The 27,384-nt window shown below is 35.3% G+C and overlaps 1 protein-coding gene across 7 annotated transcripts in view; it reads right to left on the bottom strand.

Annotated features, from left to right (window-relative positions):
• GCFC2 (GC-rich sequence DNA-binding factor 2) overlaps nucleotides 1–27,384 on the bottom strand; it is a 62,443-nt gene that overhangs the window by 23,369 nt on the left and 11,690 nt on the right. For all 7 annotated transcript variants that reach the window (XM_073241901.1, XM_073241907.1, XM_073241916.1 and 4 more), the window contains exons 6-15: nucleotides 18,227–18,413; nucleotides 16,612–16,735; nucleotides 15,591–15,669; nucleotides 14,992–15,104; nucleotides 14,010–14,209; nucleotides 12,227–12,374; nucleotides 7,125–7,243; nucleotides 4,606–4,682; nucleotides 3,209–3,275; nucleotides 1,463–1,609 (exon numbers count right to left, since the gene is read on the bottom strand). In XM_073241901.1, the coding sequence (XP_073098002.1) occupies nucleotides 1,463–1,609; nucleotides 3,209–3,275; nucleotides 4,606–4,682; nucleotides 7,125–7,243; nucleotides 12,227–12,374; nucleotides 14,010–14,209; nucleotides 14,992–15,104; nucleotides 15,591–15,669; nucleotides 16,612–16,735; nucleotides 18,227–18,413 (1,261 nt within the window). The remainder of the gene's footprint in view (nucleotides 1–1,462; nucleotides 1,610–3,208; nucleotides 3,276–4,605; nucleotides 4,683–7,124; nucleotides 7,244–12,226; nucleotides 12,375–14,009; nucleotides 14,210–14,991; nucleotides 15,105–15,590; nucleotides 15,670–16,611; nucleotides 16,736–18,226; nucleotides 18,414–27,384) is intronic.

The raw sequence follows: 27,384 nt of genomic DNA, 5'->3' as shown, positions 1-27,384 counted from the left end.
TAATATTCTACATGTTGTTTTATTTTTTCAAAAAATGAATTCTTAAGAATGAGAAAACGTATATACAACAGGACATCTTATGGACAGACAATGTTTTTAAACATTCAGGTCATTTCCAACTATCTTCTATTATAAATAATGCTACAGTATTCTTTGTACTTAAAATATATATGTGCATCTCTGATTTTTAACTTAGTAATTATACTTCTAAGAATTTATCCTTGGTCAAAGGTATGAACTATAGAAGTTTTGTACACATCTTGCCAAAAGAGTCCCCATAATTGTATCCCTCCTTCCACCTGTGCCCCACACAACTAGTACACAACACATTCTATGTAAATGGTGACCCTTGGAATGATGTGGGGCTGATTCCCTGCACTTATGATGAAACTAGGAATTACAATGAAAATAATAGTAAAATAATTTGCTAACACAAACAGGTAAAATCATATCCTTACTGTATTGTTTACATTTCTGTGGTAATTAGGACTGTTAATATTCTTCTTTCACTAGAAATTATGTATGTTTATTTTTAAATTGTGAGTCTTTAAGGGGAAAGAGTATCCTTACTCAACTTGTACCCCCAGTATTTAGTTCACTACTTGACAGAGAGCTGGTAATAATGTTTGCTAAACGTGAAACAAATTGAGGGTGGTGAAAGTTCAGAAAGTAAAGCCTGAGTCTCATTCTATTTAAGAACACTACTGTCAATCTTTTCCACATGTTTAGAGGTTATGTTTGCATATTCCATTTTGGTGAATTGCCTGTTGCATGTCTTTTAGACATTTTTAATCAGAAGATTTAAACTGTTAATGACTTTTAAAGAGCTTCTAAAAAATGTAGATATTAATCTTATTATATGTTAGAACCTTCTATTTCTCAGTTTTTCAACTCCTTTTTAACTTATTACAGAAAATTTCAAACAGCAGCAGGTGAAAGAATAATGAGCCCAATGAACCCATCCTCCAGTTTTAACAATGATCAAATAACTTGGTATCTTTTTGGTTAGTAATGTATTTTGATCCACTGAAGTTTTATATTTTTGTTAAATCTATACCTTTTCTCACATTTCTTCTATTGCTTTTAAGTTCAGAAAGGACTCCCTCATCATCAGATTGTCATTTATCTTCTCAGTACAGTATTTCAGTTTCATTTTTCACACTTAATTCTTTACTTCACCTGAATTTATATTGGTATTTAGTGAGAAGTGAAGATCTAACATCCTTTTAAAAATAATCAGTTGGCCCAGCACCATTTATTAAGTAATTTTTGCTTTCTCTACTGCTATGTCAAACCAGTATACTAATTCTTAAATACTGAGGGAGGAGCTGCTTCTGGATTTCTAGTCTGTTAACTGCTTTGTTACAATGTGAGTACAATTTTAATTATTTTGCTACAAAATAGATTTTAATGACTGAATTTTAAAAAATAATAAAATTAGAATCAGCTCTTTCATACTTACCTGGCTGCACTTTTTGACAACATCTGGCCCAGGTGTGGCATTAAGAAGAACTATAATAAGGTAACGATTTAGCAGCTTCACTAGTCCTAGCTCTTGCAAGGTGTCATCTGGGAGGAGTTCATTCCAAAGAAGAATGTTGCCAAAGAGCTAAAGTGAAATAAAATATCAAGTTAGTATTATAGCTTTTCTTTGGAGAAAGGGTATACAGTCTCCAACAAACAAAAAGTTGGTCAAACTCTTTTAAACACTATTAACACTGCTGAAACTATCCAGATTGTCAGGCATTTATTGATTCTAAAATGAGTAAAACCTAATTCTTTCCAACCTCTGCGTAGTTGCTCATCCTATTTTTTGGACAACCACACTAAATCCATGTCATCAAACTTTGCTGGAACCACTCCCCATCAATAATTTCCTCAGTCCACACTCTCTCAGAGCCTGGGGCCATTGGGTATAAGACTGCAGGACCCCAGGACTCATAAAGGACTGCTGTTAAAGCCAGTGCCACTGTCACCAATGTATGACCCTGAGAAACCAAACCTGAGAGCCTCACTGCTCTGACATATAAAATAAAATTAACCCCCTGTGAGTTTGGAGATAACTTGGGTAAAATTATCTTAAGAAATTCTAATAAAATTAGTATTGATTGCCTTTTCCCACACTAAATTCAGATCTTTCTGTGAAATTTATGGTGTTTTCCACTTTCTTTCCGGTATCACATGCTTTAAGTGCTAAACTACATGCAATTGTACTAACAGGCAATGCTTTTTCTCACTTTGTGTCATTACTGATGTTGCTCCCTCTTCCTATAAAACCTTTTCCCTGATTCAGCCACATGACAAGTATTGATTCACCCTATTGAAACTATTCTTGCTAGGTCACCTATGACCTCCTAATTGTTAAATCCAGTAAACATTTTTAGTCTTCTCCTAATTCTCTTCAATGGCATAATTAACACTTGGTTTCCCTGATGCCACTTTAGCTTGACTATTCCAAGTTTCACAACTTCTTTGAAGTCTACTTTGCCCACCTCTTTTCAGTGCTTCCCAAGGTTCTGTCCTTAGCATTCTCATGCTTCACCCAGTCTCCTCAGAAATTGCCATTAATGACTATGGAGCAAAGTTCTGCCTACGTAAGGCTGACTCCCACATCTCCAACTCAGATCTGCAATTTGGAAGCATGTGTCTAATTGCTTCTTAGACCTCTATCATTGTCTGTTTCATAGAAACCTTCACTTCACTAGGTCCAAAACAGATCTTCCCTCCTATACCTAGTCTTCCTGAATCCCCTTCGAAGCCCTCGAGGAATGGCATTATAAAGTATCAGGTTGCCAAACTCAAAGTTGGCCAGCACCCTACATTCTTCACATGTGGTCAGTCATCAAGTCCTTTCCATGCTTCATCCTTTACCTTTTGACCAGGGGTTAGTCAGCTATACTTGGGGGTTATATCTAGCTTGCTGCCTGTTTTTGTAGAGCTGGTGAACTAAGAATGGTTTTTATATTTTTAAGTAATTGAAAAAACATGATAGGTGAAAATTATGTGACAAACTTCAGTGCTCACAAGTAATGTTTTACTGAAACACAACTATGCTCCTTGTTTATGTATTGTCTGTAATGGCCTATAATATTTTACCTGGCCTATAAAATATTTATTTTTTTTTAATTAAAGAATCTTACTGGTCTCCACTCTATAGTAAACTGTATTTAAAAGAAAAAGTATCTTATTTTTGCAGTTTTCCACTTACCTTTAGACCTGACCAGAACTGTCTTTCTTGGAACTTTGAATGTGGTGATGTTTTGTTTTCCACAGCACTAATTTGAAATGAAAGAGAAAGAAAATGCCCACTGTTAATTTTTCAGAACCAGAGTTTTAAAGTGTTTTTTTAATCAAACTAAGCCTTGACAATGTAAATGGAGATGCTCTGATATCAAAATTATAAATGCATGCACTTTGACTTCAGCCCATTTCTGAGAATGTCTTCTGTAGATATATTTGTACATGTACAGAATCTGTCTATACAGTTACTCACAACATTGTTGATAATGGTTTATGACTTACCTGCCCATCAGTTACAGTACATTATATCATGGCATATTACACAGCTTAAAAAGGAATGAGGAAACTACCTATGTGCTGACATGAAAAGATCTCAAAGATGGACTAAGTTACAGTAAGGTACCAAACAATGGTTTACAATATTCTTTCTCTGCTACAGAAAGGAGGGGAAAATAAGATTACAGCATATGTAAGTATTCTAACTGCATTAAGAAATTCCAGAAAGGTAAAAAAATTACTGTTTATTATTGCATGCATGTATGTGTGTAGAGGAAAGGGAAGAACCAGATGCAGGTCAGGATGGGGATGGAGTAAGACTTTTCATTTTAAATATAAATTTCTCAAAATACACACTCATACTTTTGAACCATGTGAATATATTACTTTTCTAAAACATTACAGAACAAACCTTAACAGGGAAGAATTTTTATACGCAGACATCTCTTCATGATTCAAATTAACCAGAGCTTAGAAGTTTGTTTCTTTTCTCTCCATAAAGCTCCTCTATCCTCTGTGTATGCAATGGACAAGCTTCAGTTCATGATCAATTATTACAACTGATGCCTTCTTAGACGATGTATGAACATGCACCAAGTATGCTGGTTTCATAATTTAAGATACATGATTCACAGATGCAGTTTCTGGCCCCTAAGTGGTGTTCCAGGCTTATTCTATGCTTTTCATGTCCAGGCATTGTTCTGCCCCCTCTCTTCACCATGTCCTGTGAAGCAGGCATTTATTTAATGCCTCATTTTACATACAAGGAAGGACACTGATGTACAGAAAGGCCTAAGGTCAAATATCTAGTAATGGTGAATCTGGGCTCCAGAACCCATGCTATTAACCACTCTTGTATGCCACCTGTCATGTTCTTAGGACTAACATTAAAAAATACCTGTGTTAAAGTGCCAGGCTTCACACATGGCATGAAAAAAAAATTGAGAAATATTTGTGGAAGTCTTAATTTGCATCTTAATAGGTATATGTTTTGAAACTTGGTAATAGTTTCCTGTGCAATATGTTCCTAAGCAAATGTGTATTATATGATTAGCTATTTCATACAGTCTAGAAATTAACAGCTCTTACCTCTTTGGATATAGAGGAATAAAAATATCATCTTCTATTGCCTTCTTCATTCTTAAAACAATGGATGAAAGTAAATCCTATTATTTAAAAATTTACAAGCATCAGATCATTGTAAGTAGAAATCTATTTACCAAAAGAAGTCATTTTAGCAGTACAGTGCATTCTGTAGTTTAGTGATCTCAAGTAGGACTAATTTTGCCATGCCCAGGGAATATTTTACAATGTCTGGAGATATTTGTGGTTGTCAAGCCTGGGTAATGCTGCTGACATCTAGTGTGCAGAGGCCAGGGAAATCGCTAAGCATATTTAATGCACAGGACAGCCTCCTGCAACAAAGAATTGTTCCAAATGCCAGGAGTGCCAAAGTTGAAAAATCCTGATGTAGTCCAGTGTCCCATTAATAATATAAATAACCTATTTTCAACATTCATAGTGGGAGCGGTTCCAGAATAAAAATAACCAGTATAAAAACTGTCATTCCATTACAGTACTGAAAGACTTAAGTGATTACAGATTACAAAGTGCTGGGCCTGCTAATTAGTACCTAAGTGATCTTTCACAAGTGACTTGGCCCTCTGGGCCCCAGCTGCTTCATCTGTAAAATGCAGTTTAAGTCAACATATTTTATGAGGTTGTGAGCATCAAATGAGATAATGTGAAAGTGTTTAGTAAGTGGTAAAGCCTTATTTACATTTAGGTTATAATTACGTAATTCTATATAGACAGCAAATACAGGATTGCATACCTCTTTCCCTGTAGCTCTTACCTGCTAATAGTGATTCTATGCTCTGTAACATAGAATAAATCTATTCCTTCTTCAAATATTAACACTATCTCCATGCACATCTTTTTAAAATTTCTATCTCTAATTTTTGCAATGGTTTTCATATTTTTCATATCTGTGTCTTTATCCTGCTGAAGGGAGATGAAGAATGCCCTTTCCCAAACGGTTGCTACATTTCAAATCCTATACTTTCCTTTTAGATTCAGGCTCAAATGTCACTTCTAACAAAAGTTCTTCCACTGCAGAGAGTGACTTCTCTCTCCTGTCTCTCTTCTGATATTTCACAGCACTTTATCTGAACTGCTCATGGAGAAGCAGTGGGGCAAGTGACATGAGCTTGGGCTATATAAACTAGGGCTATTCAAGGTTCAAATCTGGATTCTAACTCAAGGTATTACTATGAAGAAAGAGTGAAATGAAGCTTTCATCTGTATTTTTAAAAATAGGGCTGCTGTCCTCTTACAGCACTAAACTATGTTTTCTACCTTTATCTTGACCACTTCAGCATTTTATTAAAAATAAAAATAATAATAATAATAAAGGGAGAAATGTGGGATCCACATATAAATGAAGTATAAAAATCAAACGAACATTCATAAGAAAAAAAAATAGGGCTGCTGGGACTAAGTGATATAAGAAATCTTTGGGGGGAGACCCAAGAGTGTCTACTACATAGCAGGAATTAAACTAAGTGCTGTCTTCCCCACCTCTCACTTCCTATTTAAAAAATAATAGTTCATGTATATACTATTTCCTCTAAGAGTATATGCTTTCTGAAGGCAGAATCATGCCCGGACCCGTCTTCTCCCTCTTACTTCTTACAGCCTTCCTCCTTCATGAGAGCGTTTGCAAGTGTTAAATGTTCATGGTGTGCAGAGGCTAAACATGACATGCCTCCTTGCTTTTCAGCCACTTTGGTTACCCTGTTCTGGGTGCTCTCCAGTCTACCAATCTCTCTTTAATTTCCTTAAAGCTCAACATAAAATTACTTTATTTACTTAACCATCTGAGTATACAGTATTCTCATTAACAGAATGATAAAAAACAGAGTACTATAATAAATAAGATTCAACAGACTCTCACCAAAGCCTCTAAAAAGTTCCTCATGTCCTATGTTCAGTAAAACTCATTTAAATTACAGTAAAATGAGAATCTATTCTATTGAACTTTGAATCTCTAAAGAGATTACTGTTCTTAACTTTGGCAGATTACAAATAACTACCCAATATAATCAGTTAACCTAATTTAAAAAAAATTTGTTAAGAAAAGGCTAAAATACTAGATTTTTGCCAGATGAACAAAGGTAAAGAGGTTTGTTTTTTAGAAGGAATTTGCACAAATGCAATTATGCCTGTTCATCTCTGCAGGCCCAATGTATATTAACAAACCTGAAAGATAGCTGGCTGGGTCATAAGAGCACAAATCAGATCGCTGAACACAGAAATAAGAATGAAAGAAATAATTTGGATCTTATTACATGTATGTGTAGCCTGTAATTAATAATGATTAACATCCCTGTTCAAGTGTCCAGAAACATCAAGATGTATTCTTTCATCTTAGTATAGACAGGAGAAAATGGTCAACCCTAGTTTCTACAAATCCTTAAGTCCATTTTTTCACCACCTAGTTTTCTGATTATCTCTTCTGTATCTTCTGTAAACAAAGATTTCCAATAAAATCACACTGATCTATAAATAAATCAAGAAATGTGTAACTTTAAATAAGTTATTATTACCTGTTTCCCTTTACTAACTTCATTTTCACAAGTGGAATGTTCAAGAATCATTCTGCAGTGTGTTATTAAACTTCTTGTCTGTGAGGTTGACAAGGGATCCCAAATGAATTCTACAAAGTCTGAAACAAAAATTTCAGTGGTGCACAATTTATTTACTAGATTGCTTTGCCTGTCATGCATAAACTGAGGCCTTCAGCAATGACTACTTCCCTCCTCATGTGGTTTTAAATCCATGTCAATCATTACCATTATGTATTTGCATACATCCTCAATTTCCTTGTTCTTTTTGGGCTTTGTTGAACTTGCCTGGTTCAACTACACCCTAGTTAAATCCACCTCATCACTGAAGTTTATGCCTGCAACCATGCAGCTGAAACATGGCTAGAAAAAAAAACACCCTTGAAACTCATCACCATGAAACTCCAGTGGGCCCTTAATGCTGCCTAGCAATCATATTGTTTCCCGCCTGCCTAGATGATTATTTCCTGTCTTCTCTTTCCTCCTTGCTCTTTCAGTTAATGGACTTTTCTAGAGACTGCTTATTTTTCTTTTCTCCTCCCCCTTGCTCTCACTCTGAGCTGATTACTTCCTAATTTGATGAGAAAATAGAACCAATCAGAAGAGAAGTCCCATAAGCAACTACCACAGCATCTATGCACCTACCTGCATCTGAGCCTATACACTCCAACTTGCCTCCCATTCCTATGGATAAAGCACCCCCAGTCTCTCTAAGGTCAACCCTTTATTCGTGCAAAAGACTGCAACCATTCAGGCTTACTCAGAGATTCTGCTCCCAGAATTCTGCCCTTCTACTTTGGTATCATCATCACTTCCACTTCTACTGGATCTTTCTCATCAGCATCCAAATATTCATTTCTCTTGTATTAAAAATAATCCTGTTTTTGATCCTACTTTCCCCTCCAATGCCGCCCTATTTCTTTCCTTCATTTTACAACAGAATTTTTCTTCAAAATACCATCTAAAAGTCCTATCTCCAATTTTTCTCCTCCCGTTAACTCTTGAATTCACTTCAATTAGGCCTTATCTCCACCCATTCTACCTCAACTACTACTAAGAAGTCACACAGGATCACATTACAAAATCTAATGTTTGATTCTAGTCCCTATCTAATTAATCAGCAGCAATGGCTACAGCTGATGATGCTCCCTAGAAATACTTTTCCTTTGCCTTGCTTCCCGAGTACCCACCTGCCCCTCTGGCCTCCTTTGCTGGCTCACCTTCTGTCTCTGACTTTCTAAATCGGGGGCACCTCAGCACTCAGGTCACTTACCTTCTCTTTCCTACTTATATTTACACCCTTAGTATTTAAGTCAGTTTTGTGGCTTTAAATGCTACCTAAGTGCTGATGAATTTCAAATTTGTATTTCCTGCCTGGACCGACCTCTCCTTTGGACTCATATACTCAGTGATCTAGTTGACATCTCCACTTGGATGATAGGCATCTCAAAGTCAACATGTGTCACACCGAGCTCATACACCTCCCTTCCCTAGACTTGCTCCTCTCAGTCTCTCCACTGCAGAAATGGTAACTGTCCTTCCAGCTGGTCAGCCCAAAAACCATGGGTCACTCTTGATTCCTCTTTCTTGCTACACAGCCAAGTCCATTTGCAGTATCTGTTAGTGCTACCTTTGAAATATATACAGAATTCAACCATTTTTTAGCACTTGCACTTTTTAAAATTATTTTTTTATTAAGGTATCATTGATATACTCTCTTAGGAAGGTTTTACATGAAAAACACTGTTTATTACATTCACCAATATTATCAAGTACCCCCCCCACCCCATTTCAGTCACTGTCCATCAGTGTAGAAAGATACCACAGAGTCATTACTTGTCTTCTCTGTGCTACACTGTCTTTCCTGTGACCCCTCACACACCATGTGTGCCAATCATAATACCCCTCAATCCCCTTCTCCCCCACCACCCCACCCCTCCCTTCTTGGAGTCTGTGAATCTGCTGTTTTGTTCCTTCAGTTTTTCAGCACCTGCAATTTTAATACCCGAGCCCAAGCCAGCTTGATGTGCTGCCTGAATTACTGCAAAAGGTTCCTAACTGGTCTTCCTACAGTTCACTGTCAACACAGTAATAACCAGAGTGATTCTGTTAAAACATCAGGCAGATCATGTCATTTCTCTGCTCAAAAATCTCTAATTGCTTCTCACTCTCTCGCTTCCAGTAAGTCCTTATGAATGACTGTAAGGTTCTGTATGGTGCAGCACCCCCATCTTGCTAACTTCTGACTCCCTTGCTCACTCCGCTCTAGCTACACTGGCCTATGTGCTGTTTGTCAAGCAAATCAGGCTGCTGCTGACCAGCACTTGCTGTTCCTGCTGCCCTGGATGCTGTTCCCTCAGTCACATGGCCCCCTTCTTTACTTCCTTTCAGCATCTGCTCAGTGATGACTTTCTCAGGAAGGTTTTCCCTGGACAGCCTATTTTAACCTGCATTCCTCTATGATAATTTGTATCCTTTCCCTTAAGTTTTCTCCTTAGCCCTTCTAACTAACATGCTCTAGATTTTATTTATCTTGTTTCCCATGTGTCTTCTTCATGGAATGTAAGCTCCATGAGGGCAGGGATTATTATCTGGTTCACTGCTTTATATGCTGACACAACAGTGACTGGCATGGACAGACTCTTGTAAATACAAGTTAAGTATTAGGAAAACCTAAATAGGTTACAAAAAAAACAAGCCACAAACAAATAGTAATTTCTCAAGCATCTAGAAGGTTAGGCAGGCTTCTAATAACCTTAGACATGCTCAGCTAATTAATACTGAGAGCCTACTACTGAGTGCCTAGCATTAAATACTGGACATACAGCAATAAATAAGACTAGGTAGCTGCCTTTGAACAACAACTCTAATGGCAAATAGAAACACTTGTATAAGCAATTACAATTAAATGTGTAGGTGCCACTGTAAGTATGAGTTCAGAGTGCCACAGGAACCCAGACAGGCATGCCTAAACCAGTTCCTGAAAGTGATGTCTACACTGGGTCCTGCAAATGAAGAAGTTAGCCAGCAGAATGGAAGAGTAGGGCTGGGAGGTTTGGCAGATGGGTAAGCATGGAAGATGTAAAGGCCTAGGATAGCACAGCTGAAGTGGTGTAGAGGTGGGGAAGAGGGAGGGTAGAGCTTGGTAAGAGACTGGGCTGGAGAATTATTAAGCAGAGATGTGATTCTGAAAAGCTTAGAAAGTCATGCTAGAGTTTAGACTTCATTCTGGATAATTAAATAAGAATAATTAAAGAAAGTATTTTAGGTGGGTAGTGACAGAATCAGGCTCACATTTTAGATCACTTTGGTTATAGTGTAGAAAACAGATTAGAACAAGGAAAAAATAACAGACTTGGCATTTGCTATATATGGACTTGCTATATATCAGCACCTGTACTTTTAATAGCCGAGCCCAAGCCAGCCTCATGTGCTGCTTGAATTACTGCAAAAGGTTCCTAACTGGTCTGCCAATAGTTCACTGTCAACACAGTAATAACCAGAGTGATTCTGCTGAAATGTTAGGCAGATCATGTCATTCCTCTGCTCAAAATTCTCCAATGCTTCTCTCTCTCTCACTTCCAATAAATGATCAAGTCCTTACAAATGGCTGTAAGGTTCCACTGGTGCTATGGAAGGGAGGTGGGGAGTGGCTAACTTGAAGGTCCCGGTTTGAGGGTAGATGAAGGTGCCCTTTTCTAGGTAAGGGATAAGAGAAGCAGGTCTGCAGCAAAGGTGACAGGATTGTGCATATGCAGTGGGACTTGCCTGTGGGACATCCAAGTGGATCTTTTATTCAGAAGGTACTTTTATTGAGAAGATTGAGGTGATGCTCTAAGAAGACATCTGGACTTGTTTTCTAGTTCTTTTGGACTTAAAGTTAGGTGGAGCAGCACTACCAGAAGAACCTTCTGTGATAATGGAAAAGTCATATCTACACTACTATGATAGCCAGAAGCTACACATAGCTACTGAGCATTTTAAAATGCGGCCAGTGTGACTGAGGAACTGAATTTTCATTTTACTTCATTGAAATGTACTTTCAATAGCTACATGTAGTAAGTGGTTACCATACTAACCACAGTCTAGATGGCACCAAACAAGAGTGTGACATTACCCAGGAAGCTTATGAAGATTGGGAAGAGGGTCCGGAGCAGGACCTGAAAGTATACAGTATTAACTTCTCATAATGCTACTTTTTTCAGGGACTCTATTGTGAGTGAAGTATTTGGATCTTTCAGAAGAGTGCTTAAATGAGACACACACAGTCTATGACATCAGGAACAGAGCTGGTTGAAAGTAGTAACAATAACTTTCTAGTATACCCCATGACTGCACTGTAAGCTACACTCAGAAAAATCTTTACTTTAGTCAAGTTGGATGAGAAGCAATAAAAAGCTGGTTGATTCATCTTTTCTGCAGACTTTGCTGCCAGAATCCACTCTCAGTGACATGGTAACACAGATCCTTATCAAGTACTGTTTTGAGTGAGCGAGTTTTCAGACTAAAGCACAAGTATCAGTGCTCAAGGGCTTCTGACAGCCAGTGGCAGATGAAGGAAATTAGTAATGTTTTTTACATAAATACAGAAGAAATATAAGGAGAGAAAGGAAATAAATACATGTAGCAGGGGTGGAAGTGTGCCACTAGGAAATGACTTAGCTGTTAACAAAGCAACACAAATGTCACAAGTAGCAAGGGCCAAAGAGTATCACAGCAGTTTGGGACCAACTATAGGAGTAAACAAGTACTTTGTAACCAGCTTAAGTTATGACAACTATTGATTATTTTTATTTTGCTATCATTAATATACAATTACATGAGGAACATTGTGGTTACTAGATTGCCCCATTATCAAGTCCCCACCACATATCCCATTACAGTTACTGTCCATCAGCATAGTAAGATGCTATAGAATCACTACTTGTCTTCTCTGTGCTATGACAACTATTGATTTTAAGTGCATTTTACATTTCCTTGTGTTCAGAAATTTCTGGAAAAAAAATGTGTGACTTTAATGGAAATTAATGATCTTCCACATTTTCAAAGAACAATTTAATTTTATCCAGATTACAAAGCAGTACCTGTAAGTCGAGGAATAATTGTTTTGTTGATGATAGCAGACAAGATTTTCTTATCAGAACTATGTCTGTTTGAGTGTTCCATACTGCTGCCCATAAATTCTTCTACAGATGTGAACCATGGCATCTGTTTTAAACCTATAGAGTCAAACTTACAAATAAAATTACCATGTTATAAATAAACTCTTAAACATTACTTTAAATAATTAACTTTTTTAGTAATCACCAGTTTTTCTAAGAACCAAAGAATAATTTCATATTTCAACCCCCTGTACACACCATTATATCACTAAAGCTAGGCAGGTGTCATGACTAAGATATAAAGTCTAAGCAATATGGCTAGAAACTACATTTTATGCATTAATTTGTATGACAAATACTCCAAAAATGCCCATTGTGTGTTCAGAGCCTACCACATGGCAAGTACTGCTAGAAGCAAACTATACATTTTTATAAACAGCATTTAAAATAGCCATGTAATTCTTCATAAAAATTCATTTACCTCATGAAATTCCCTTCCGGCTCCCACATTCTCATTGGTGCAAATGTCTATTTTGCACATGGTTAGCTTTGTAGGCAAATAGCAGATGGCTAATTGTTGAACAAATGAATGAACAGATCTCTGCTAAGCAGAACAGAGCACTAATTCAGCTTGATTGGTTACAACCAGGCTGTGGTTAAACTACCTATGACTTTCTTAGGGATAAGCTTGGTTCCTACACTTTGCACCTGATGTAGAGTCTACAGGCATATATGACTAGGGCAGAGAAGATCAAGGGACGTAGCTCTGTCCTTCACTTTGTTAAATCTTACTATTCAGCTCTCATCTCTTCCTAGAACTTCATTTTCTCATTTCTGTTTGTTTACCAGGCATATCCACAGGGATGTCCCACTCTCATTTTATTATCTATAAAGTAAAACTTCTGTCAAAACTTTTTCTCTCTCTGAAAAGTCCCTATTTTTATTACTGGAACTACCACTGTTCTAGTAACGCAGAATTCAAATCTTACAGTCATCTCTGGATGTGCCATGTTGGGGTTATTCCATGTTTTCCTGATTCTCATTTAATAACACCTTTAGTAATCACCCTTTGTTTCTCTTGCCTTTGTCATCATTACTCTACGGGAGGAATTCATCACTTTGGACTTGGGCTACGGCAACAGTCTTCCTGTATGTATCCCCATATCTTACCTCCCTTCCCTCCAAGTTAGGGCTTCCTGAAATATCACTGTCATCATGTCATTCCTCCTATTATTTACCAAAACAAGTTTATATCTCTTAATTTAGGATCTGAACACCTATGCAGTCTCTAGCTCCTCAACTAGTATTTCTCCACATGCACCTTTACAAATCAGCTTTTCCTTTCTCTTTCCTGCTATCAAATCTTGTATACCCTTCAAATCCTCATTTAAATTCCTCCTCCTCAATGTAGCTTTCCTAACCAACTATTCCCAGTACGTCATCTCCAACTTCAGAACTCTTGGTACTGTCAAATTTCCCCAAACACCAAAATTCTTTAAGTCTAATACTACCTCTACTTTTCTGAGTGATCTTAAACTTATCATAGAAACTAAAAAAAAAAGTGTTTATTGATGTTTAGTGCCACTTAGCCTTGAAAATAATAAAGTGAGAACCAAGAAAAGATGAATGTGGACTATTGCCCCAAAGCACTAATTATTAACTGCAATTCTAAAGGTCAGGTATTTTATAGCTAAGCTGATACCAAGGGAATTTAAGTAAGTAATGTGATCAGGATTATTTTTTTTCATAGGTTAAGCTTAAATACCTTAAGAGGATTCCAATCAATCAGCTGAACTCTTATTAGGGGATTTAAAAGCTTCGGTATGCATAAACTAATAAAAGCTTCATAATAAGAATCAGGAAACTTTTCTCGCCATTGTTGAAATTTCAACAAAATATTCTGGATTTTACAAAAATCATCCTGCACATCTTCAAAAATTTTCTTAAGATCCTGTAAAATGTCACCTGTGAATAAAATGAGTCTCTGTATATTATGCATTTTAAGTTTGTGAATATTAAGTTTGCTTCCTATAAACACAGTCATGTCTAACTATGTAACCAACTATGCTGAAAACTTTCCTTTGATAGTAACATATAAATTTAAAAATCACTTTAGTCAGAGTAATATCAACTCTAATAAAATTTACCATTTATTGCACCACTGCTATTTGTCAAACATTACAAATACATCATCTCATTTCATCATCACTATCTTCCCCACAATGCAGGTGTTATGAGCCTACCTATTTACAGACAAAAAACAAATAGACAAGCAACATCAAATTTAGAGAGATCAAAGAATCTAAGATCACACAGGATAGAGCCATTCTTTGAACCCATCTACCTGACTGTAAAGCCCACACTTTTTCAACTGTACAGATTTTACCTTCCCTATTATAATGCTAATAGCTTTACAAAACTCAGTTTAAATTGTTTTAAATAAAATAATGGTAATATCAAAGTACATAGTAGAGAAATGAAACAAAAAATGTTCACAATTCCTTTATAACAGAAGATGAGGACTGCTAAAGGAGAAAACTTGTAAGATGCAGGAACACTCACAATGCACCTCCATTTTATTCCATTTTTTCAGAGATAAGAAAAAATCTTGGAAAAAATGTGTTCCTTTTTTTCCCTGAATTTTCCCAATGATTTCATATAGCTTATATATTTAAGGGAAATCAGTGAGGCATTTCCTACCATTTCAATACTTTAAATCAAGAAACATTAGAAACTTGGAAACTGACCGTGGCTTTTTTGGAAGTCAATCATGTCTGCTGACGAGAGTTCATCATCACTAGACATCCCTTCCTGATGATCACAATTCCCAGAAAGGGCTCTTGCTTGTCTTCTTTGGGCCCTTTATTTTGTAACAGACCAAAAATAAATTAAAAACAAATAGCTCCTGCTGAAAATAAATGCTTTAAAGCAAAAAGTAGAAATATTTATTTAAAATGTCCAGAAACACACCACCATATTCCTGCACATTTTTGTTAATATTTTGACACTGTAGCTTCCTTATTTGGTGGTTCTTCCCTTTTTTTTATAAGGCATTCCCATAGGCTATCCAGATTTTGGACAGAGGTAACTATATATATATAGTTAGAACTGGCTTCTAGGTATGAGCACTTCCCAGCCTGATAAATGCCATTTTACCCAATCCTTCTGACTGATCAAATACAACCAGTGTATCTTTAACTCAACCCTGAGGTTGAGGATGCTTAACTAAATTCTGATTTCACATCATTCTCACAAGTTAATATGTTAATTATATCATACGGTTAATTATATCTAAGTAGTCAAAAATACTCGCTCGATGCTTTAATGCTTCACTTTATGTAGCTACCTTCGAGATTCAATCTCTTGTAAAATCCATTGAGTTTTTTCATCTGTAGTCAACCTTACACTTGTTGTCTCAGCTTTGCCTGTCAATGAGTAAAAGTGATTTTATACTGCAAATTGTCAAAAGAAATAAAGATAGTTTGAAAACAAAAGTTGTATCTTGGGTATATATAAACACACATATAATATACTTAAGCTATATATTTTATCACACAATAAAACTGCAATGTTAACTTCTGATCACAGATATTGACAGGCATACATTGAGTTTTCTAGCCTAAGAATATGTACCTTGGCTGTTGAATGCAGTTTAACACTGGAGAACAGTAACAAAATTCTACTTCGTTTCTTTCCCTCATTTTCTTTTTCAGCAGTTATCACCAGTTATTTCTGTCCCTGTGGCCAAATGCTATAAATATTTGCATTACCAATATGTTATTTCATATTATTTCCTATTATAGTATGTACCATAATTTATGACCAACTAACTGTCATGTGTTTGAAAGTCATTGTGCTTGTGCTTTGATCTGCTACTGGGGTATCTTCTCTTTCACTGTCTCCTGATGGCACCTTAATCAAAGGAGGACATCTCTGAAAATACAAAACCAGTGTGAGACCTCAAAGACAGCATCCAAATATTACACAATGAGATCTTAAAGTGAGTCTACACTGAAATGCACAGAATTTCTTTAACTTACATAACCAATCTGTGGAAGGGCTGAGGAAACTTTATAAAGTTGTATTTCTGACAGTTTACAGATGTATGTCTACTTATCTCAAAACAGCCATTAAATGGCCATATAAATATTTTCTCAACTACTAAATGATTAGAAGTTACAATTTTTACTTTTCAGTCTTAGACTTAAGATATTTTAAAGCCCTAGCTCTAAGTGTTTGGGGCTTAAGAAAGGAGATGGGAAAATACATAGAAATCTATTTTATAGATATACAAAAATATTTTTATTCTCCAGTTGATAAATTCAGCTTATGAATAACAAATTATATTGAACATCAAAAACACTAACATGATAACTGTTGTAAATACGTTGATTCATGTTTTAATTCATCTTGCCTGCGTTTCATAAAGGCCATGGCTTGTTTTAAAAGGAGTGCATGCATGGATGACTCTATTTCTTGGATGCTGACAATCTGAAATACATATATAAGTAACATTTTGTGGGTCATCAATAATGAATGATGAAAAATAATATATATAATCATATGTGTACACTCAATTCTCATATAAAGAAACATTTTCAATACTATCACATCTTAACTTAAAAAAATTGTGATGATCAGACCTAGCTGCCATACTTTTAATATTAATAAAACCAGAAAATCAACTTAGTGTACTAGAACAGCTATGAATATCATAAGTAAAGAAACCAAAAGGGCTGAAGTCAGGAATATGGATAGATAAGTAAATACACAAGGAGTAGGATTCTTCTTTGTTTGAGCTAGAAGAGGATGAGGAAATGATGGGTGCAACTATTTTCACAAGTTAAAGGGGCACACTGTGGGGGACACTTGAGGAAACTGGCAAAATCTGAAAAGTGGAGAATATGAGAGCTAACCAGACAGGTAAAAAAGCTATAAAACAGTCATGAGTGATTAGTTGAAATTAGCATTCTTAATTTCTTGGGCAACAATTGCCCCCACTCCAAGGATGTTCCACAGTTGTAGCCATGGATACACAATGTGTAAGCTGATAAGACTTTAACAGTGTAATTCTTCAAAGATGAATGAAAAGAGAAAGTTACACTGTAATAAATATATCAGAAAGCAACTACAAGTGATATTAAAAGGTAGTTAAAACAATAGGGGAGAAAATATCCAAGTATTTGGTAACATTTTAAATATAAATAAAAAGCAATGAACAAAGTAAGAGTGTATTTTTAAGATGGTTAGTCTACTTGAATAAAGGACAACTCAAGACCCCAAAGGATGTGGCACATGGGAAACAAAAGCAGCAACTACAAAGGGAAAGAATTATTCATAAATCTGATTACTCAAAAAATTATAAATGGATGTAAAAAAAAAACTGCAAACAAAATGAAAAGATAAAACTGGTAAGTTTAACTACATCAAGTAGGATCAAGCATTAACAAATTTTAGTACTAACATTCAAACAATACAGAACTATTTATCATACAAGAAAAAAAATTATTCTATAAGGAAAAAAATCCCCACTAAGAACGAAAATATAACAGGGCACAGGAGACAATTCACAGGAAGAAAACTACATGAGTTAATAAAGGGTTTGTTTGAGATCAAAATATATAAAAACAAAAACCATTTTTAATGTAATAAACTAAAAACAAAAACAATACAATATTTCTGGAGGACAATTTAGCAATGTTTCATAAGCCTAAAAAACATTTGGACCCACTGACTTAATTTACTCTCTAGGAATTTTTCTTAGATGCAATTTTAACACAAAAATTTATATGCAAAACTGTGCAAAAACCCCTAACTGTCCAACATTAAGGAAATACTTAATATCATGGTATGTCACAAATGTGAAGGAAAAACAGCACCAGAGCAGAGGATTTAGCTGTGGGATTCAGACTTTAAAAAAAATCACATGTCAAGGGATTTCTGTATAAAAAGAAAATGATACAAATATTTATAACCATGTACCTTCTCATTAAGGCAGTCAATTAAATTTTCCACGTAAATTTTCATGCTTTTATAGAATTTAAAATTTAGAGCTTGACTTGTTGAATTCTCTAAGTTCTGAATGGTACTCTTTGAGCTCTTGACATCTTGTATATATTTTTCATATTCCCTCAGGTGTGAGCGGTGAGTATCCTGTAGTAATGTTATTCTAAATAAATAAAAATAAATTAAGATTGCTTTATTTTTCAAACTTTATTTCTATTATAAGTAGCAGTCCAATGAAATTTTTTTCAAAGCTTCCTTACAGAGACCACCAAGGAAACTGACAATCATATAAACCTGGGTTTATGAGACTTGTTAAGCAAAGGAGAGTGTCACAATGAAAGAAGTCTCAAAGAGAAAGGTAGGAAGGGATAAGTAGGTTTTTAGGTGCTTGAGCTAATCACAGGGTAGTTTTAGAGTGGAAGTTAGTATAGGTGTGGACTGATCACAATTTATAAACTAGGTGAGAGGCTAGAACAATCAGTGGTATTACATTTGAATCACAGGAGCCCATGTGGAGTTACTGCTGAATCAGTGTGTTTTGTCTTGGGATACAGGGATGTTAATCAGCTGGTAGTAAAACCATTTAAAGCACGTTACGATTTGGTATAATTTATCTGCTTTGTGACTCATCCTGGTTTCTGTTTTATTTGTCATTAGAATTTCATGTTCCTTGACAAAGTGCACTTCATTTTCTGTTGCTGCCAGAGCCCCTTATATACTGCTTTACTGATGTTAAGACAGCCACCTTTTTCACAGCTCTTGTTAATAACATAATTCAAAGTCTAACTTTTAAAATTCAGTTATCCCTCCATATACACAATGGAGTAATAAGATACACTGTTCCTTTAAAAGTATTTGGACTGTGTTTTCCACTAATATTTGACACTGTGGGCACATTGGAATTAGAGATTAAGTACAAATGAAATAACAAACTCATAGTATATGTACTTGAATTAAACTTAATTTTTAAAATTCAACTCCTTCTGCTAACCGTAACAGAAACTCATTAGCAAGCACTTGTTTAGGCCAAATGTCCTCTTTCTAGGTTTCCCTGGCATGATGACTAATGCATTTGTCTTTCAAAGTCTTCCCTTGCTTTATATAAAGAGTAGAGACAGTTTAGAAATACATCATATAACAAGTATTATTAATAAATGCTTTAATAGTAATATTATGGTTACAGCAGTGATCTTCTATATACATATTATGTAAAAAGATAAGTATAGAACAGGGTATTAGTGTGCTTCACTTTTGTATAAAAAATGGGGCAATATTATAAGTATACATGTGCTTGGATAGTCATACATACAGCCTACTTCCAGAAGGAAACACAAAACTGGCAGTAATGGTTTCCTCTGGGGAAGGTGACTTCCTTTTCTCTGTATATCCTTTTGTACTGCTTATCTCTTGTCTTTACATCATAAGAACATTTTCTTTTTAAAATAAAGAACCCAGTTAATAAATAAAAAAGAAAATATACTAAAATTAAAATAACATCTATCCGTAAAATGCTAACCTATATCCAAGGTCTACCAGTTTTCTATTTTATTACTTATTATTCATGCAAGACAACTCTCCCAAACACAATCTCCCCCTGCCCCCCCAAAAAGCAACCCCACAAAAAAACAAAATGCATACATTCTGAGTTATATTCAATTCTAGAGGCAATTACTGTTATTCTAGGCCTTTCCTGTCAACCAAGGAAGGAATCTCAGGACAGTAAATGAAAGTGATGTTATTACAAAAATAATCTTGAATCAAGTCAATCTCATCATTTAACATCACTACTGAAAAACAATGATCTAGAATGGGTTGGCAAACTTTCTCCATAAAGATCCAAATAGTGGATGTTTTAGACTCTGGAGGCTAGATGGTCACTGCTGCAACTACTCGATTCTGTGGTGCAGCACAAGAGCAGCCAATGATAACACATAAATGAACAGGCCTGTCTGTGTTCCAGCAAAACTTACAGGCAGTGAGCTGGTAGTCTGTCAGTCCCCTTGAATACAGAGATAATTAAATATCTAAGAACTGGTTCACCTAAAGATTTTCCTAATTTATTTCACTATAAAATGCTACATAATGTCCTCTTCTACTTCAAACCATTTAAATGAACAAGCATGACCAACATATTTTAGATGCAATACAATTAAGGGATGAAGCTACATTAAAGCTGACTTATACAAAAGATACAGGGGAAGGATATTTTGAACCTATTTCCAGGTATTAGAAAAAATTCCCGATTAAAAAAAAAATCAGTGTGCTTTAAATGTTTTCTAAGAATCCTTGCTTTGGCAGAAAAACCCAGTTCTCTCCTTGTGTCAAATATTATATGGACTTATTAGACTTTTATGCTCATACTTATTTTTTCATACATCTAAAGATGCTCACTAGGTCCTGAAGAGTAAAACAAGATATAAGTACCTAAAACAACCTATCATGGGGTTTGCCTTATTTTTATCAAAAACCCCACTATTTACACTGAGATTAATACTATCTGTTTAAGAGATAAGTATCAATAGCAGTAGAATAAATGTTAGCTGTGCTTCAGAAAGGTGATCTGTATCAAGAGCCGTAAAAATATGAGTAACTTAGCCCATGTCAACTTTCCCTGGTAATTTATGAAATACAGTAAATAACCTACAGTAACAAACTGTCCTTATGTGTGCCATTATTTATAATAGAGGAGACTTAGAAATCAAATGTTCGACAGAGAAATACTTATATCAACTGTATGAATGAACAAAATATTACACTTATTGTAGTCAACTATTTTTAAGAGTACAGTAGTATCATATGCATATAGTTGTGTAACAGAACTCTAGAATTTTTCCTTTTTGCAAAATAGAAACTCTGTACTCACTGATCAACAATTTCCTTTTCCCCCTTCACTCCTTACCTGGCAACTTTCAGTTTCCAAGAGTTTAACTATTTTAGATACCTCATATAAGTAGAATCATGTGTAGTATTTATCTTTTTGTCTTATTTCACTTAGTACTCAAGATTCATTCATGGAAGCACATCATAGGATTTCCTTTTTTTTAAGGTTACTAATATTCATTGTATATAAATACATTTTCTTTATCCATTCATCTGTTGATAGACAATTAGGCTGCTTCCACCCTTAAACTATTGTAAATAATGCTGTAATGAGCAAGAGTGTGCAAATATTTTTTCAAATGTTTTCAATTTTTTTGTATATATATGTCTCATTTGAGAAGTATCTATTTAAGTCCTCTGCCCATTTTTTGTTTGGATTGTTTTTTTGAGTTGTATGAGTTCTTTATATAGATACTTCGGATATTTATTACTTATCAGACACATAGTTTACAAATACTTTCTCCTACTCCATAGGCTGCTTTTTGTTCTGCTGATTGTTTCCTTCGCTGAGCAGAAGCTTTTTAGTTTGATGTATTCCCACTTGTCTATTTTTGCTTTCATTGCCTGTGCTTTTCTTTCTCAATAACCAAGCCAAAAGGCTTGGGTCCTTTGAGATTCTGTATGAAGTTTAGGACTTTTTCCCCCTATATCTGCAAAAAATGCAGATCGGGAATGTACTGAATTTGCAGACCGCTTTGGGTAACATGGATGTTTTAACAATCTTAAGTCTTCTAATTCATGAACATGGAATGTTTTTCCCTTTATTTATGTGTTCTTCAATTTCTTTCAGCAATGTTTTGTATATAAATCTCTAACTCCCTTGGTTAAATTTATTCTTAGGTTTTATTCCTTTCAATGCTATTGTAAACAAGAGTTTTCTTACTGCAGTTTTTGGATTTGTTAATGCATAGAAACAACTGATTTTTGTGTATTGATTTTGTATCCTGCAATTTTGCTGAATTTATTAGTGCTAACAGGGGTGTGTGTGTGTGTGTACGCTCTTTAGGGGTGTGTGTGTGTGTGTGTGTGTGTGTGTGTGTGTGTGTGTACACTCTTTAGGGTTAACCAAATCAAGATCATGTCATTTGTGAACAGAGATAATTTCATTTCTTCCTATTTGGATGCCTTTTGTTTTTTTCTTGACTGAATACTATGGCAAGGACTTAAAATACGTAGTTGAATAGAAGTGGCAAGGATATGCCTCCTTGACTTATTACTGATCTTAGAGGGAAAGCTTTCAGATTTTTAACCACTGAATATGACAGCTGTGGGTTTGTGACAAACACATACGGCCTTTTTATGCTCAGGTAATTTCCTTCATCCCTACATGGTTTAGTGTTTTATCATGAAAGGGTGTTGAATTTTGTCAAATGCCTTTCTTTTCTGCATTAACTGAGATGACTGTGGTTTTTGTCCTTCATTCTGTAAATGTAGTATAGTGTACTGACAGGTTTTCATGAGCCATCTCTGTGTTCCAGGAATAAATCCTATTTGGCCATGGTGTATAATCCTTTTAATGTGTTACTGAATTAGATCTGCTAGCATTTTGTTGAGGATTTTTACATCAATATTCATCGGGGACACTGGCTTATAATTTTCTTGTAGCTATCTTTGGGGTTTTGGGATTAGGGTAATGCTGACCTCTTACAATGAGTTCTCTCTTCTTTGGGTTTTCTGGAAGGGTTTGGCAAAGAATGGTGTTAATCTTTACATGTTTGGTAGAATTCTCTACTGAGGCCTTCTGGTCCAGAGCTTTTTATTGGTAGGTTTTTGATTAATAATTCAATCTCCTTATTAGTAACATGTTTGTTCAGATTTTTTCTTTCTTTATGAACCAGTCTTGATAGAGTGTATGTTTGTAGAAATTTATCCATTTCTTCCTGGGTATCATTTGTTGGTGTACAATTGTTCACAGTAGTCTCTCATGATCCTTTTTATTTCTGTGGCATCAGTTCCAATGCCTTGTCTTTCTTACTTTTGTTATTTGAGCCTACTCTGTCTTTTACTTAGTCTAGCTAGGGTTTGTCAATTTTATTGATTTTTTAAAGTAAAAAAATTCTTAAATTTGTTTTTTTCCTGCTGTTTTCCTATTCTCTATTATGTTTATTTCTGCTCTAATCTTTATTATTTCCTTCTGCTAACTTTGGATTTAGTTGTTCTTTTTCTAGTTCAATGATTTGAGATCTTTCTTCCTGTTTAATGTGTTTACTGCTATAAAATTCCCTTTTAGTATAGCTTTGCTGTAGTTTTTGGCATAATATGTTTTTGTTATCATTTGCTTCAAGATATTTTATAATTTCCATTTTTATTTCTCCTTTGATTCATGGGTTGTTCAAGAGTGTGTTATTTGTACATATTTGTGATTTTCTTCCTGTTACTGATTTCTAGTTACATTCCATTATGTTTGGAAAAGACATTTGGTATGATTTCAGTTTTAAATTGTTTAAGGTTTATTTGTGACCTCACATGTGATTTATCCTGGAGAGTATTCTGTGTGTACATTGAAATAATGTTTATTCTGCTGCTGTTGGGTGGAATGTTCTATGTGTCCATTAGGTCCACTTAGTCTACTTTGTTCAAAACTGTTTCCTTATTGATTTCCCATTTGGATGTTGTATCCATTACTGAAAGTGGCATACTGAAGTCTCATACTATTGTATTGTTATTTCTCCCCTTAGCTCTGTCAAAATTTATAATATAGATAAGTGTTCTAATGTTGGACACATATATAATTGTTACACTATCCTGACAAATTCATCCTCTCATACCATACAGTGTCTTCTCTTTTGTAATAGTTTTAAAGTCTTTTCTAAGTAATGCCAGTCTCGCCTTTTTTTTACCATTTGCCTGGAGTATCTTTTTCAATCCTTTCACATTCAGCCTATGTGTCCTTCAAACTAAGTGAGTCTCCTGAAGACCATTATATAGTAGGATCTTGCTTTTTTGAAAATCCATTCAGCCTATCTTTTGATTAGAGTTTAACCCTTTTATATTTAATTACTGATATGAAAGGACTTTCTATTGCCAATTTGCAAACTGTTTGCTGTCTTGTACTTCTTTTGTTCCTCTTGTCCTCTTTTGCAAACTTTGTGCTTTGTTTTTTGTAGTGACATGCTCTGAGTCTTTTCTCATTTTCCTTTGTGCATCTCCTATAGGTATTTTCTTTATGGTTACATCTTATAGTTCTAATAATTTATTTTCTAACAACTTCTAACATAAAAAAACTCTACTACTCCACATCTTCCCCTTCACTTCTTGCTACTGATGTCCCAAATTACATTTTAAAATTCTGTATCCATTAATACAGTGTTAGTTTTTTTATATTTTTATCTTTTAAATCCAATACCTGAATTAAAACTGATTTTCACACCACCCTTGCAGTACTACAGGATTCTGTATTTGTCCATGTATTTACCTTTACCAGAGAGTTTTATATTTTCATATGCTTTGTGCTACTGTTCAGCATCCTTTTATTTCAACTTAAAGGACTTCTTTCAGCAATTTTTGTAAGGCAGGTCTAATGGTGATAAACTCCCTCAGCTTTTGTTTATTTGAGGAGGTCTTTTTTTCTCCTTCATTTTTGAAGGGCAGTTTTGCTGGATACAGTATTCTTGGTTGGCAGTTTCTTTCTTACAGTACTTTGAATATATCATCCCACACCCTTCTTGCCTGCAATGTTTCTGTTGAGAAATTAGCTGATAATCTTACGGGGCTTCCTTATATGTGATAAGGTGTTTTGTCTTGCTGCTTTCAAAATTCTCTCTCTGCCTTTTGAAGGTTTAATTGTAATGTATCTCAGTGTAAACCTCTCGGGGTTCATCCTTATTGGAGTCACCTGAGTTTCTTGAAGTTGGATATACATTTCCTTCCTCAGATCAGTAAACTTTTGGTCATTAAATCTTCACATAAGGTCTCTTCCCCATTCTCTCTTCTTGGACTCCTACAATGTGTATGTTCTGCTTAATGGTGTTCCTGAAGTCCCTTGACCTCTTTCACTTTCTTTATTCTCTATTTCTTTTTGTTCCTCTGACTTGATAATTTCAAACTACCATTCTCTGAGGTCATCATTTCTGCTTGTTCAAGTCTGCTGTCGATCCCTTCTAGTGAGTATTTCAGTATTTCTCAGTACCAAAATCTCTGGTTCTTTTTTATAGTTCCTATTTCTTTGTTGATATTCTCATTTTGTTCATATATCATTTTCCTGATTTTGTTTAGTTGCCTTAGTGTTCTCTTTCAACATATTAAAATTCTTTAAAAGAATTATCTTGAGTTCTTCATCAGGTAATTCATAGATCTCTATTCCTTAGGGTTGGTTCCAGAGCTTTCTTTTATTCTTTTGGGCCATATTTCTCTGTTTATTTATGTGTCTTTTTTGTTGCTGTGTTTTGTGCATTTGAAAATGCATTAAGGGAAATAGCTTTGTACAGGGGAGGAATTCCACCCATTAGCCTGGCTAGGGATTTTGGTGGGGGTGGGGCAGTTGAGGAGAGATGGTGTCTTTGCAAACATTTTATGGGGGATAAATCTTCTCTGGGTTTCTATATGAAATTTGCCAATTAGATTTGGGTTTCTTTTTCAGAATTTGTACTTTCTTGCCCCCTCTGGTGCCTGTCTGCAGTAATGCAGGCTTTCTGGCTCTGCAATAACTGGCTGAGCTCCTGGTTCTGTGACACCCCATGGCATCCGAGGTATGTTAGCTTCTCAACAGTTCTCTTAGACAGATGAGGCAACATGGTTCCTCGGGCAGTCCCTGAAAAAGCTGGAACACTGGATATATGTTCCATTTTTCTTTTTCCTTCCTGATAGAGCAGCTGTGTTGGGCTTTCTTCTATCACAAGAAGTGCTGGCTTGCGAGAGAGGCTGATGTAGTTGAAATGAAATGGTTTTTCTTACTCAGTTATTGTGGTTATTCTTGGCTTTAAGCTTGCCTGGGGTACTGTGGCTTCCTAACTGATTTCTGGGGTTCTCATAAAGGTGTTCAGGACTGTATACTGTTAAGCTGGTATCTCTTTGGAGGAATGAGGTTTGGGAATTCCCACCTGACATCTTGCTGCCATAACTCCCAACATATTATTTTTAAAGGCTACTTCCAAAGCAATCTTGAGAAAGAACAATGTCGGAGGTATCTCAAGTCCTGATTTCAAACTATACCACAAAGCTACAGTGATCAGAATAATATGGTGCTGGCACAAACTCATATGCAGATCAATGAAACATAATCGAGAACTTGGAAATAAACCTATACTTACATGGCCAATTAATATATGACAAAGGAACCAAGAATATACAATGGGAAAAAGACAGTTTCTTCAATAAATGGTGTTGGGAAAACTGGACAGCTACATGGAAAAGAGTGAAACTGACCACTATTTTACCCATATACAAAAATAAACTCAAAATGGACTGAAGACCTCAATATAAGTCTTAAACCCATAATACTCCTCCAAGAAGACAGGCAGAAAACTCTTGAACATTGGCATTAGCAATTTTTTTCTGGATATATCTCCCCAGGCAAGGGAAACAAAAGCAAAGATAAACAAGTGGAGTTACACCAAACTAAAAAGCTTCTACACAGCAAAGGTAACCAACAAAATGAAAAGGCACCCTTCTGAATAGGACAATATATTTGTAATGATATATCATCCAATAAGGGGCTAAAATCCAAAATATATAAATAACTCATACATCCCAACACCAAAAGAAAAAACCAAACCAAATAATCCAGTAGAAAATGGGTGGAGGACATGAATGGACATTTTACCAAAGATGACATGCCGATGGCCAACAGACACATGCAAAGATGCCCAACGTCACTAATCATCAGGGAAATGCAAATTAAATCCACAAGGTATCAGCTCACACCAGTCAGAATTGCAAGTATCAAAAATAACAAGTACTGATGAGGATGTGGAGAAAAGGAAACCCTTTTACACTGTTGAAGGAAATGTAAACTGGTATAGCCACCATGGGAAACAGTATGGAGGTTCCTCAAAAAAACTAAACACAGAAATACCAGATGACCCAGTAATTCCACTTATAATTATTTACCCAAAGAAAACAAAAACATTAATTTAAAAAGATATGCATTCACATAATTATTGCAGCATTATATACAATAGCCAAGATAAGGAAGCAATCTGAGGGCCCACTGATAGATGAATGAAGATGTGGTATATCTATATGGTGGGATATTACTCAGCCATAAAAAAGAATAAAATTTTTCTATTTGCAACAAAATGGATGGATCTAGAGGG

Source organism: Manis javanica, chromosome 1 (assembly GCF_040802235.1).
Source record: "Manis javanica isolate MJ-LG chromosome 1, MJ_LKY, whole genome shotgun sequence".
NCBI classification, from domain to species: domain Eukaryota; kingdom Metazoa; phylum Chordata; class Mammalia; order Pholidota; family Manidae; genus Manis; species Manis javanica.
Note: the sequence above shows the minus strand (reverse complement) of the source record. Positions and strands in the feature narration are given on the sequence as shown.